The following is a 13,195-nucleotide window of genomic DNA, read 5'->3' as shown; positions in this document are numbered from 1 at the left end:
AAAACAAGGCATTCATTCAGCCTCCCAGAAAGCATTTCCAAAGTGAATTTCAAAACAGATTTCACCAGAAATCCTAGAAGAAGGGAATATTTCACTCTGCAGGAACTGAATTTTCCCAAGCTTTCCTGCTTGGACTCCAGAGTAGAAATCGGTTCTCCATGCAATGCCATCCAGAGTACTCTCCTTGCCAGACCGTGGGGCCTCGTGCCACATCCAGCCAGGCTGCCAAGCTCAGCAGGGAGATGCAGCTTGAGAAGGGCTCTCCTGGAGCTTATTTTTAAATGAATATGTTTATTCACTGCTCTTCTGCCTCTCTGTTACTGCAGAATTCATGTTCCCCTTCTCACTGCAAGAAGGAAAGCATCTTCCCTGGAGATCCTGCTGACCGTGCCCTTATAGACTTCCTGTAGGGTAGGGTCTTCCCTCAGCAAGTTTGCAGATGATACCAAGCTGAGTAGTGCGCTTGACACCACAAAAGGAAGAGATGCCTTCCAGAGGGACCTGGACTGACTCAAAAGTGGGCTTATGAGAACCTAATGGGGTTCAACAAGGTGTTGTGCTTGGGTCGGGGCAATCCAAGATATGGGAGAAGAACCCTGCTGAGAAGGATGTGGGGATCCTGGAAGATGAAAAGCTGGACATGAGCCAGCAGTGTGCACCTGCAGCCCAGAAGGCCAACTGCATCCTGGGCTGCATCAACAGAGGAGTGGCAGCAGGATGAGGGAGGAGATTGTTCTCCTCTATTCTGTTTGTATGTCTCTGACTGGAGTACTGCATCCAGGCGTGGAACCTCCAGTGCAGGAGGGACAGAGCTGTTGGAGTGGGTCCAGAGGAGGGCATGAATATGATCTGAGGGCTGGAGCACCTCTCCTGTGAAGAAAGGCTGAGAGAGGTGGGCTTGCTCAGTCTGGGGAAGAGAAGGCTGTGGGGATACCTCATTGTGACCTTCCAGTACTTGAAGGGAGCTTATAAGCAGGAAGGGAACCAACTTTTTACGTGGGTATATAGTGATAAGACAAGGGGGAATGACTCTAAATTAAATTAGGGGAAACTGAGGTTAGGGTTTAGTGAGAAATTCTTTGCTCAGAGGGCAATGAGGCCTTGGCACAGCTGCCCAGAGAGCTGTGAGTGCCCCATCCCCGAAGGTGCTCAGGGCCAGGCTGGATGGGGCCCTGGGCAGGCTGAGGTGGTGGGGGCACCCAGGTTTGAACTAGAAGATCTTTAAGGTCACCTCCAAACCAAAGCCATTCTGTGGTTCTATGATTCCCCTTCCCCCCCTCCCATCTGAAGGCTATTGCTCCTGGAACCAAATAAGTTGTATGGTGAGGGAGCAACTACATGGACAAGGTATAAAAATGCTGTTCTATGGCATCCTATGGATAAAGATGTGTTTGCTGTATACAGGAATTTCCTCTAATACCAAGGAGAAAGATGTTCTGCAGTAAACCGCTAAGGAAGGGCACTGTAGGAGGTAACAGGACTTGGGTCAAGAGGAGTGACACTGAGCTGTCCTCATCAGGTCCTGCCTTCCTCTGGGGACAGCCCCCAGCCCCCTAGCCCTGGCCTCAAAACATGGCTGGAGAGGGGAACCTGTGCAGTCTGAAAGAGGTCCTGAACAGCACAGTGTGATGGGATTTATAAAGGAGGAATTTATAATCGTAATTTTTAAAATCCATGCAGTGCCATAGTTCTTTTTATCTGAACAGTTGTCTCATTTGTTTCCCCCCCATCCCCCCGTTTCAGGAAGGCTGAGGGTCTTTCATATGGTAATGTTCTCATTTATCAAATATTTAAGTGTCTGTTCTCCTCAGGTTTCTGCTACTGATTACATGCCAGGCAATCAGCTCTCAGCCTCCACCTCTGAAGGGAGTTAAGAGTGCGGAGCGGGGAAGGAGCAAGAGGAAGGTCTGGGTGTTATTCTAATTACAAGAAAAAATCTCTTGGAAGAAAGCAGGCAATTACGAGCAAGGAATTAGAATTGCTGCTCTGAGGCAGCATTGCTCTACACGCCTGATTTGTGAAGGGTTGGGTGGGTGGGAGATAAGCCTGCTGTCACCCAGGGGGAGGCTAGGTAGAGGTGCTTCATGGCCATGCCAATAGGTTTTGCTGTTGGTTTGGCTTTTTTTTTTTTTAAAGAAAGAATTGGAGGAACAGAATTGGCCTTGATTTCTCTCGAGCAGCCTCATCAGTTCAGTGCCTTGGCTGCATTGGTGTGCTTCAGCTGGGGCCGGTGTTCTTAGCAACTGGAGAGGCTGCCAGGTCCCCAAGCTCAGCAAATGTCACCCAGTTTGTCCATTGTCACCCAAAGGCAGTGCTGGGAATGCTGGGGCTCAGTGCTGGGGCTCTGCAAGGCAAATTGCTGCAGCGGGGCTCTCAGCGCCCATGAGTGTCATTTATACTTCACATCCTGGAGCCTTAACGATCTGAATGGTGACCTTTAGAAATGCCAGCAGAGAGTCTTTGAGACGCTCAAATACATTGACAATCTCCTTTTTCAACCATGTGATCCCCGCAGGAATACAGTTACAGTAGCCCTATTTTGGTGACCAGTTTGCGACACCCAATGGGGGAGGTTTGGCTCCAGTATCAGGAGGTCCAGGAGCTCAAGACACTGAAATCACAGCCTGGGTTTCCACGGGCAGAGGGTGGCAAGGTGCTTTCTTTCATCTGTGCCAGAATTTCAGGCTGCAGAGAAAACATGCTCTTATGGTGAGTCTCAGGAGACACTGAAGCCTAGCATAGCGTAAAGCAGGGTTCAGCATCTCCTGTCAGACTTCTGCCGCTGCAATTCGCTCCTCTAATACAAACACAGATCTGTTGCTAATTAGCACCATCAGACCAGGCTTGCTAGCACAATACTGTGCGGCAGGGCAGCACCTCATGTGCCAAAGCCTTTCTAGTGTTGAACTAATGAACTAGTTGGATGAAAAAGATAAGCTTTCTGAGATACACCCCTCCAGGGTCTGCTGTCACAAAGCGGCAATTATTTTATTATCCCCATAAATATTTTAACTTCTCGGGCAAAAGAAGAAGGAAATATCTCTTCGGGGTAGAATTAATAAGACCAGACCTCATTACATCTCCCTAGGACAGGCTAACAAATGTTTTAATAAGACCATGGGAAGGATTCCTCTGGAGCTGGTCATCTTAATGACTTGTTTTCACAATGCCAAAAGGGGACATTTGCTCCAGCAGAGCTGGAGGGATTGCTGAGGAGCTCTGAGCACGCTCCTGAGTGCAAATGTCACAGCTGGGCTGGCAAATAGCCACAGTTGTTCGTTAAATGTGGGGAAAAGAGAAAAAATCATTCATTTTCATTTCAGAGCTATTGGTTTCGAACCCGCGTGGGACTCCTGCTCATATCTGTAGTGAGCTCAAAAGCACCAAGGTGTTAGTGGAGGTAAACAACTGGTTCAGGGAGGAAACAAGGGTGGTTCTGGGGAATAACCTGGATTCATCCTTGTGGCTGTAAGGGAGTGCTCCCTGGGACGTCAGCTCTGCCTTCTCAGCCACCTGGCCCATTCCTTGTACCCAGAGCTTTATAGCTGCTCAGGTTTTCAAAAGCTCAGTTCAAGAAAGTAATCCTGAAATCACTTTTAATGCACGGGGATTTTAATAGCTCTGCAATCAGCTGTTTACATCAGCAGCAAACAGCTGCTTTTTAAGCTCCCTCATTTCTAACCTCATGGCTTACCTCTGCCCACAAAAATACAGTACTTCCAGTTCTTCCTGTGGAAACTGCAGTATCACGGGGCTGTGGGTTTTCATTGACCACCATATCAAACCAGTGACTTACGGGAGAGGGCAGAGACAAGCTTCTCAGGATGAACACTGGCACAGGCGAAACCTGTGGAAACGCCACAGTAAGAAGATTCGTGGCTCATAAAGAACCAAACATCACTTTTCTGCTTTGTTAGGCAACAGGTCATCTGGTGTCCCAGAGCAGAGATAGAGTGCGTGTATAGTCCACACCTTCATAAATACCTTTTATTTTCCAAAGGGAGCAGGCTTGTGTGCCTGACTTGATGAGAAATTGTGTGGTGGCGCTGGTAGGATGCAAGTAATGGAGTCCTGGAGGGCAGCAGGAAACTGGGGGCAAATTGCATCACAGCTCCTGGTTTATTTGATCAATTTGTTTCCAGCCTCATAAAAAGAGACTATGCCCAGCTCAGCCTTTCCTTTTAGCTGAGGAAAACTGCAGAGGGGCTCATCACTGCTCCAGTGATGCCCCAGCACCTGCAATCAGAGCAGGGCTGGTTCCTGGGGCTTAATCAAAATTCATTTGTAATTGTAGCCAAGCCTGCTCAAGTGCCTGATTAATGTATTTATGCCTTGGTTTTGGACAGGCTCCCATGTGCGTGGCTTTAGGGAGGAATCAGCAGTGAGGGGAAAATGCTGAAGAAGTGGGTTCTGATCCCAAATGCAATTATATGTTTTTGCCAAGGAGATTTGTCAATTTAATACCCCCTCCTTAGCATGAGTGTGAATAGTGGGAGATTGTTCAGAAATTCAGCAATATTCAGGAATGCATCTATCCTTTCCCCCACCTGAATGCTCAGCAAATGTTCCCACACAATGTCCTTGTGGACTGGGACCTCCCAGTTAATTCACCCAACCTGAAGCCCTTTTTGGAGACACTTGCTCCTCTTCACAGCAGAACAGATGAGCAACTGGGATTCTTCTGGATGTTTTTGCTGGGCTACTGTCACGAAGTGGGCAGCCCGGGCTGGCACGGGGTTCATTGCTCTTCCTGTCCTACCCACTTGGACCATCTGGGCACCATCTGTATGGCCTCAGCACCCCACCCAGCCTTTCTTTTCTACTGACAATTATTTATCAGACACTGATGGGTGGTTAACATCATGTGGTGTGGCCTGCTTGGGCTGGTGTTGGCCCAGCTAGGCTGGGGTGAGATCAGTTGGACTGGTGTTGGACTGGTGAGGGTGGTGCTGGGACAGCATTGGACTATTTGGGCTGGTGTCAGACTGCTGGGTTTGTGTCAGTCTGGCTGCGTTGGTTTCAGTCTGGTTGTGCCGGTGTTGGTCCAGTTGTGCTAGTGGCCCATGGGAGGTGGGAGGAGCACAAGGCAGAGCAGCAGGAGGGCTGTGCTGGTGAAGAGACTCCAAGTGCTTTAAGAAAATCAGTTGTGCTTGTAAAACACTGTTAAATTATTTCCCCTCTCTAGAGGGTTTAGTTTACCGTGGCAGCCTCTATTGCACAAAAGTACAAAAAAAAAGATGTAATTTGCTCAATTCAAATCAATGGGGACAAATCTCTTTGAAAACCTCTTTGAGGCTGAACAAGGTGAGATGGAACTCTGTTTGGAGCAGGGATGAAGTAAAGGTAGTCGCATTACCTCACTTGAGTTAATTTATCAGTGATTACCGCCAGACCCAGCTGAGTGTCACCATGCTGTCCCTGCCCACAGGTGTACGAGAGCGGCAGCAATGTGGACCAGTTTGTCACCCGCTTCCTGCTGAAGGAGACGGCCAACCAGACCCAGTCTCTGCTGAGCTCAGTGGAGAGTGCCGTGGATGCCATTGATGAGCAGACCAACCCCTCCAGGTCAGCCATTGCCCCATCCCCTCCATCCCTTCTTCTTTTACAGGGCTCATGGGGATGATGGACAAAGAGGAACTGGTGGAGCAGCTGCCTTTCCCAGCTTCCCCAGGAGCTCTTGGGACTTTCCTCTGAGCAAAGCCACCCCTGGGACCTGGTGGCCGTGGCTGGGGTGTGCTGGGACAGCCTGCGATGTCTCCATCCCTGTCTTCATTCCCACCCTCTTCCCCATCACTTCACTGTCCATCGTCATCCCCATCCCCATCCCTGTCCCCCATCCTCAGGGGAGAGCCTGGGGAAAGTGGAGGAGATTGCTTCAAGATTTATCTTAGCCAGGGCTGAAATACCGAGGGGTACCTGCAGCATTGCCCAAACAGCCCTATTTGGGGACACTCTTGGATGCTGACCAAGTGGCTCTGCCATATCCAAACCAAGAGGGTCATGTGTGCTGGGGTGTCCCCAGGCTGTACTGGGAGGAGTCCAGTGTTCTCATCTCCCCATGGTGGAAGGCTCCAGCAAGGTGTGGTGCAGAGCACATGGGAATAGCATGGGCTGGTTGGGAGTGCCAAGAAGGAAGTGAGAAGCAATCAGAGCTGCTGAAAGTCTTCACTGTCTATTGTTTCCTGGTGTGTGGACCCAGCTCATCACGAAGGGCACTGGAGCTGTATTCTCATGGTGATAACCGCTAGAAAAAAAAAAGAAAAAAAAAAAAAGAAACGAAAAAACAGCAAAAAAAAAAAACCAAAAACTATCTCTTGCGTCAGAGGTGACCTAAAAAGCAGAGAACTAGAGGGCTGTGAAACATCAGCCCGTCGGTACGCAGCCCATATCCAGCACCCGCTCCCTTGCAGGCAGTGCCCTGGCCCAGCCAGCCTCGCCCTGACGGAGCCCTGGTACGACAGTCCTGTGCCCAGCTACATACCTCCCGGCCGGGTTGTGCCCCAGGGCCGTGGGAAGAGCAGCCAGAGTGGTGAGTGGACATTCCTTCCGCTGCCCCAGCAGCCCGCAGCGGCACATTCCCAGGTGTTGGGTGGATGCTCATGGGCACCTCTTGCTGTGTGTCCTCACAGGTGCCCCTGAGCGCAGGCAGGATGGGCTGGAGGGGCAGATCGGCAGGCTGGCCGCGCTCATCGGCAAGCTGGAGGACAAGGTAGGGACTATGCTCGCTGAGCACTGCCCCAGCCACCTCCACCATTGGCAATGGTGCTGTGGGCTTTGCTTAAACTGTGTGTTCCTACAGATGAAGGAAGTGAAGCCTCTCGCAGAGGTGGCCTTACTCCATCTAGGGACAGGCAGAGGGAATACCTAGGTGCCAGAGGTGTTTCTGAAACCCTCGAGGTTTGCCCAACGCTTTCAGGGCAGAAGGGTTTGGGACAGTGATTTCCCTTGGGAGAAATGCGGTGTTGGAGTTTGGGGCAGTTCTGATGGGAGGGGTCTGGAGCCATGTGCCAGGTCTCTGGCCTAGACCTCACCAAGGTCTCCATTGTGCCATGTGTCCCTGGATGCCAGCTCACACCTGGTGCTTCCCATGGGCACTGAGCTGGGCTCCTCCAAACTTCCAGTGTTCCCAGGGCAGGGGGTGAATCCATTCCCCTCCCCCCTTATGGAGCACTGCTGCCCCCAAACCACTGCAGTGCTCCTCCTGAGCCAGGGCTCTCTCAGTGGCTGTCCCCAGGCAGTGGACACCCACCCAGAGGGACGCACTGCTCCATCCTCCCTCTCCCCTTTGCAGACTCTCTGGTTTGACCTGCACCAGCGGCTGTCGGACAGTGAGAGCACAGCTTGTGCGGTGAGCATGTGGCCGTGCTGCCATCATCGCCCCATGGTGTCCCAGCATGGTGTCCCTGGGGGGAATGGTGCACACATCAGGTCTCATGTGCCACACTGTGTCCCTCCCCAGTACCTCCTCCTGGTGCGGGACGAGATGACAGTGTCACACAAGCACCTGGGCGAGTTCTGCAGCTCCCTGAAACAGTACCTGAAGAGCGTGGCTGGAGAGCGGGACTGCTTCCAGTGGGTACCCAGGGGGGCACCTGGGGATGGGGTCAGCAGGAGGTTGGGGTGCTGGGAGCTGAGGGCACCCTCAGTGGCTGCAAGGACAACAGCTGGGGGTGCTCCCACGGGGGGGCTGTGGGGCCTGGGTATGCCCCCCAGCGGCTCACCCTCCCCCCACCACTGCCAGTGTCACTGCGGTCAAGCTGCCTGATGGAGTCACCTTCATTGTCTATGAGTTTTGGGAGACCGAGGAGGACTGGAAGAGGTAGAGTGGGGTGGGTGGGTAGCTGCCAGCTGTGGGGTTTGGAAAATCTTGGTGGGGTAGGGACAGAGCTTGACTGAGCTGGTGCCTTGGGCATTTTGGGGGGGCTGCTGTCCCTTTTCTGGTGGCAGGAGTGGGGGTCCCAGGGATGTGTCTGCAGGGTTTGGAGAGGCTGGATGGACAAGTGGGCTTGGGTGGTTAAGGGATGGGGGGCATGGGGATGCTCTGGGGAGAGGGCACGGGGAGCAGAGGTCCAGCTGCTTTCCCTCAGAGGAAGCTGTGTGGAATGATTTGGGGGTGTCAGGATGGTGATTCTGGGCTGCGACCCACTGCAGGCACCTGCAGAGTGCCACTTGCAAGGGCTTCCAGCACGTCAAAGTGGACGCACTGAGCCAGCCCGAGGCCGTCTCCAGCGTGGCTGTGCCAGGTAGGACCCGGGGTGGGGGCACAAGCAGCCCCTGGGCAGTGGGGAGCACAGTGGGTGGTGAGGCTGGGGGAATGCATGCTGGGGTGACATTGGGTGACTCCAAGTGATGTCCCCCTGCAGCTGCCTGGTGCACCCTGAGCCAAGTCTGACAGTGCGAGGACCTGGCTGTGCCCCCCAGCCCCTGCCAGACACCTGTTGCATTGGCTGGGGCGGGGGGGGAGGGGATGATTGTCACCTGTCTGCAGCAAAGGAACCCCCCTTGTCCCGTACCAGCAGCACCTCACCCTCTGCTGCCCCACTCCTGGGGCACCTCTCCCCACATGGGGTGGGCTCTTTGGGGCCTGGGGGGGTGTGGTGATGAGGTGGATATGGTGGGAGCAGACCCCTCGGTGTGCAGGAGGTAGGTATGGGGGTCTCTGATGGGTAGACCCAGCACAGGGGAGGGAGGAGGGGTGGAGAGCTGTGGGGGACATGGGGCCCCAGTGGGGTGGCACCGGGTGCCTCACAGGCCCAGGGATGGCTGCTCCCCCAGCCCCAGGGTCTGTAAGTCCATGTGTGCCAGTCTGTCTGTCTGTCTGTGCACACCCTATCCCATCCTGCCCAGCCCCATGGGGGGATGAGAGGGCCTCACAAGGTGTCCCCCCCCTCTACCCAAGCGTTTATTAACAATAGAACAACAGAATTGATGATACTGAATAAACCGTGATGGAAGACAGCTGCAGTGTGGCTGTGTCTGGGCGGTGGGGGACGTGGGAGGACGCGGGGGTAGACATCCTCTCAACGCAACAGCCCCATCACGGCCAGAGCAGCACTCTGCCCGCACACGAAGGTGCCCCCCAGCACTGAGAAGACACCCCAGGTGATGAGCACAGCCCTGCAGGGATACAAGGGCGGTGGGACACAGCCCCTGCTTCAGCTGTAGGTTTCCGCAGGGTCCCGTGCTGCTCCAGCCCCTGTGCAATGACACACAACGCTCGGTCAGAAGCCTGGCAGCCCCCCCCGGGATGTCACCATTGTCCTCACTGCGCTGCCACTGGGGCAGTCTCACAGTGGCTACTGGTGCCACCCTGAGCCCCCCAGGTGTGACACTTACCCCCAGGCTGTGCTGCTGCTCCCTCCATCATGGGGTCACCAGCGCCAGGTGGGAGAGGAGCAAAGAACGGGGGGGGGAGTCACCTCCCCAAACGGCCCCAGACACTACCCAGGCACAGCAGTGGGGATGCAGTGCCCAGCGAGCACCCAAGGGCAACCCTTCACTAAGCACGAAGCCCTTCCGCCCCCCAGCATCTCCAGCCCAAACCCCAGGGCTGTGGGGTCCCAGCCCCATGGGCCCTCCTTCCCTTCCAGTCACCCATGCAGGCACATCCCTGGTACATGGGACATCCCCTCATAACCTGGGCACATCCCCAAAACCTTGACACATCCCTGATGTATGGACACATCCCTGATAACCAGGCACCTCCCCAGTGTGTGGGCAAGTCCCTGGTACCCAGACACATTTTTGGTATCCAGACACATCTCTGATGCCTGGATGCAGCCCTGATGCCTGAGCACACCTCCACTGTGTGGGCACCTCTCCAAGGCCTGGGCATATCCCTGGTACGCTGGCATCCCTGACACCCAGGCACATCCCCAAAGCCCATGCACATCCCTCATGCCTGAGCACACCCCCAATGCCCTATACTTGGGCGATGCCCCCACACCAGCACCTCCAATCCACCACAGCCACAGTTCCACATTAAGTGCTGACCCAAATCCCCTACCCTCCCTCCCCATGGGGTTCCGACCCCATCGCGCATATTCCCATGGGGACCCCATGCCTCAACCATCAACCAGGGGGACCCTGTGCCCTGTCCCACCCCCAAGCCTGCACTCACTTTTTGGGCTCCCCAATGGCTTGTGTCCCCGTCATGCACACCAGGCACAGCCCTGCCACCAGCACAGGAGCTCAGCTCCAACTTCGTGGGTACAGAGCCCTCAAGAACATGGCCAAAAGGGCCCCGCAGCCCCCCATCCCTCCCCCTCCCCTTGCCTGCCTGGGAAGATGAAGATGAAAAAAGCGCTGATGCCGCCGATGAGCTCGATGACCTTGCCGATGTCAGGGACAAACAAGGCAATGGCAAGCGTGGCGGCCATCCATGAGATGGTCAGTGCCACCCGGCTCTGCCGCTCGTGCCCCTCAGACACTAGCATGGCCCGGAGCTTGGGGTGTGCCCACAAGTCCTGCACCACCGACCTGGATGGTGGGGACAGTTTAGGGAGCAGGGGACACAGGAGGGACTGAGGGGATAGGAGTGGCCCAGAAGCGCCCACTCACCGTCCCAGCAGCACCACAATGGGGTAGATGGTGATGATGGAGATGCCAAAGAGCAGGCGGGCAACAATGACAACAGGGTCGTTCCCAGGGTAGGACATCAAGATGTCAGGGGCTACATCCTCACCGAAGGTCAGGTAGCCATAGAGCCCTGCAGCCAGGGACATGGCCATGGCCTGTCACCAGGGAAGGGACAACAGTGTCCCATGCCACCAGCAGGAGTGGGGTATAGCAGCAGGAAGGAGGGTGGGGGACCCGCAGGCCTCCAGGACTGGAAGTGGCAGTGCTGGGGTTACCGGTGAGGGAGTAGATGAGGAGGCAGATGAGCATGGAGAGCACGGAGACAGCCACCCAGTGGGAGAAGCTCTGGTTGCGCATGCTGCTGTAGATGGCCACACAAGCCTCATGGCACTGCAAGGGGACAGTACGGCCACCTCCCTTCCTGCTGCAGCCCACAGCGGTGTTCCCAGGGACACCTCCTGCCTGCAGCTCCCCACAGGGAACCCGTCCCAACAGCACCCTATAGGTGGAGACATACCTGGAACCCGAAGCAGATGGTGGGGATGACACTGAACATGGAGGCCCAGGAGGAGGCCCTGCGACATGGTGGGGAGGAAGAGCAAAGAAAGCGAGGTCCCGGTGGCGGAGGGGACCTTGATGGAAACAGCCATCCCACTGCAGAACCTCCCAGCTGCCAGTTTGGCTGGGGGCTGCCACCTCTGCAGTGCCACCACTGGGGTGGGTCAGGGGATAATGGCGCTGCCTTACCTGGGGGACCGGGCGGCCTGCGGGAGTCCCAGACTCCCACCCTGCAGGTGGTACTTGAGGACAATGACCAGCGTGAGGTAGCAGGCGGCCAGCGTGCCCAGGATGCTGCAGGGACAGGGCCATCAGGGGGGGGCGGGCAGGGAACGTGGCCCAGGAGGGACCTGCAGGATGGCACCCCGGCACAGGACCGCTGCGAGCACAGGGTGATGCGGCCGTACCTGGAGTACTTCTGGAAGCCGATCTCCCTGGGCACAGACAGTGGGAAGATGACCAGGCCGCAGAGCGCCGGGAGGGTGAAGCGCTGATCCACGTACCAGGGGGCGCTGTCGCTCAGTGCGCCGGGCGGGTACAGCGAGTCGCACACTGCAGGGAGCCAGCTGCACCCAGCGCGCCGCAGGCAGCGCCTCAACGCCCCTCAGCCCCCAGGAGCTCACATTTCTCCAGCTGGTCGCCCACCACCCGCAGCAGGGCCACAGCGATCATGAAGAGGTTGAGGAGGAAGCAGAGCTCGCAGAGTCTCCCCGCCACCGGGCCGCACACCGCCCGCACCACGCCTTGGTAGGTGGGCTGGGCGCTGAGCGCCGCCGCGTAGCCCAGCACCACCAGCCCACTCACCAGGAACACCAGCGAGCCCTGCGGGACACAGCGGGAGCACCCGGCCCCTCACGGGGACACCCAGAGGGGGTGTGGGTCAGCCCCGGTGCGAGCCACGTCCTCTTGGCAGTGGCCCCAGGGAGAAGGGGAAGGAGGAGGAGAAAGAGTTCCATGTGGGGTTGGACTGGGGTTTTCAGGGTACGCAGGGGATCAACAACAAAATAGTGCTTTAGCTTAGCTACAAGTTGTAGCTAAAAAGAAAAAGGTGCAAATGGTGGCAGCAGTTTGTGCATCCTTTGTCCTGGCATGGGTCCTGCATGCCTTGCCGTGGGAAGGGTCCCAGAGCCCCGGTGACAAATGGGGTGTGAAAAGTTGAACCCCTCCTCTCAACCGGATCCCACTTCAGCCACAACTGCAGCTTCCTTTTGGGCATCATTGCCAAGATCCCAGCAGAGCTGGGAATGTCCAAACAGGCTCTGCCAACACTGAAACCTTCCTGTCCTCATCCCCATCCCAACCCCCATCCTCGTCCATTCCCATCCCTGTCCCCATCCTTGACCCCAGCCCCATCCCGGAGCCACCCCTTTGGGTATCCCCCATTCCCTTACCAGCTCCACCAGGATGGCAGGCATGGCACCCCCAGCCTTGCTGAATGCCCAGGGGAAGCTGAGCAGCCCGGCGCCCAGCGCAGACTTGAGCATGATGAAGACAGCACCAGCAGAGGAGAGCCCAGCGCTGCCCGAGTTCTGCAGCCCCAGCAGCGGTCGGCCCTCACCCCCCTCCATCTCCCAATGGCCCTGGAGGGGATTGGGCCAGGGAAGCATGTTCCACTCTGTCCCCCTCCAGCGGTCCCCATGGGGGCGGGAGCGGGGCTCTGACCCCCGCCTCCATGGGGGGTGGCAGGGAGGCACCACAGGGGGACTCCCCCAAGACCACCCGAGAGAACGGGCATTACCCCTAGGCTGGGGACCCAGGGAAAAGGGGCCCATCCCCCGAAGGGGGGGACATGCCATGGCTCGGTGCAAATGGTCCCACAAGACTGATACATGTCACCAGCCACTAGCTCAAAGCACCAGCTGAACACCCCTAATGCATTTTTGATTTCCCAAGTATGTGGCCTTCTGATCTTGGTAAGATGGATAAAGAGACTTTAATCAGCTGCTAGGAGGAATTATGGATGGCTAATTGTGCCTGCCACCTCCATTACATCTCAGCTGCCTACAGGGCTTAGAACCATTTAAAAGGGTCTTCCAGACCTTCATTAGTTGCACACCAA

At 56.0% G+C, this 13,195-nt stretch overlaps 2 protein-coding genes across 4 annotated transcripts in view; one reads left to right on the top strand and one right to left on the bottom strand.

Annotated features, from left to right (window-relative positions):
• Window positions 1–8,533, top strand: part of NECAB2 (N-terminal EF-hand calcium binding protein 2) — a 50,947-nt gene extending 42,414 nt beyond the window's left edge. For 2 of the 3 annotated variants that reach the window (XM_021408824.1, XM_021408826.1), the window contains 7 exons: window positions 5,429–5,565; window positions 6,411–6,529; window positions 6,630–6,709; window positions 7,292–7,348; window positions 7,460–7,572; window positions 7,742–7,819; window positions 8,152–8,356. In XM_021408824.1, the coding sequence (XP_021264499.1) occupies window positions 5,429–5,565; window positions 6,411–6,529; window positions 6,630–6,709; window positions 7,292–7,348; window positions 7,460–7,572; window positions 7,742–7,819; window positions 8,152–8,350 (783 nt within the window). In that variant the 3' untranslated portion in view covers window positions 8,351–8,356. The other variant, XM_021408825.1, reaches the window with a different exon arrangement.
• Window positions 8,597–12,620, bottom strand: SLC38A8 (solute carrier family 38 member 8). Its single transcript, XM_021408883.1, has 10 exons — window positions 12,528–12,620; window positions 12,122–12,170; window positions 11,760–11,987; window positions 11,544–11,688; window positions 11,326–11,430; window positions 11,096–11,153; window positions 10,854–10,968; window positions 10,561–10,708; window positions 9,337–10,479; window positions 8,597–9,196 (listed from the first exon to the last, which is right to left on the bottom strand). The coding sequence occupies exons 1-9, from the start codon at window positions 12,618–12,620 to the stop codon at window positions 10,221–10,223; spliced, it is 1,200 nt and encodes a 399-aa protein (XP_021264558.1). The 3' UTR covers window positions 8,597–9,196; window positions 9,337–10,220.

The sequence above is a fragment of the Numida meleagris genome, chromosome 10 (assembly GCF_002078875.1).
Source record: "Numida meleagris isolate 19003 breed g44 Domestic line chromosome 10, NumMel1.0, whole genome shotgun sequence".
Taxonomy (NCBI): domain Eukaryota; kingdom Metazoa; phylum Chordata; class Aves; order Galliformes; family Numididae; genus Numida; species Numida meleagris.
This window is presented reverse-complemented; position numbering and strand designations above follow the sequence as displayed.

Bases quoted from the DNA above. Each gene is read 5' to 3' on its own strand.
- SLC38A8 (XM_021408883.1), bottom strand. From the start codon at position 12,620: ATGCTCAAGTCTGCGCTGGGCGCCGGGCTGCTCAGCTTCCCCTGGGCA. The intron at 10,969-11,095 runs GTATGTCTCCAC...GTCCCCTTGCAG, and splicing joins CCATCTGCTTCGGGTTCCAG to TGCCATGAGGCTTGTGTGGC. The intron at 10,480-10,560 runs GTGAGTGGGCGC...CCCACCATCCAG, and splicing joins ATTGTGGTGCTGCTGGGACG to GTCGGTGGTGCAGGACTTGT.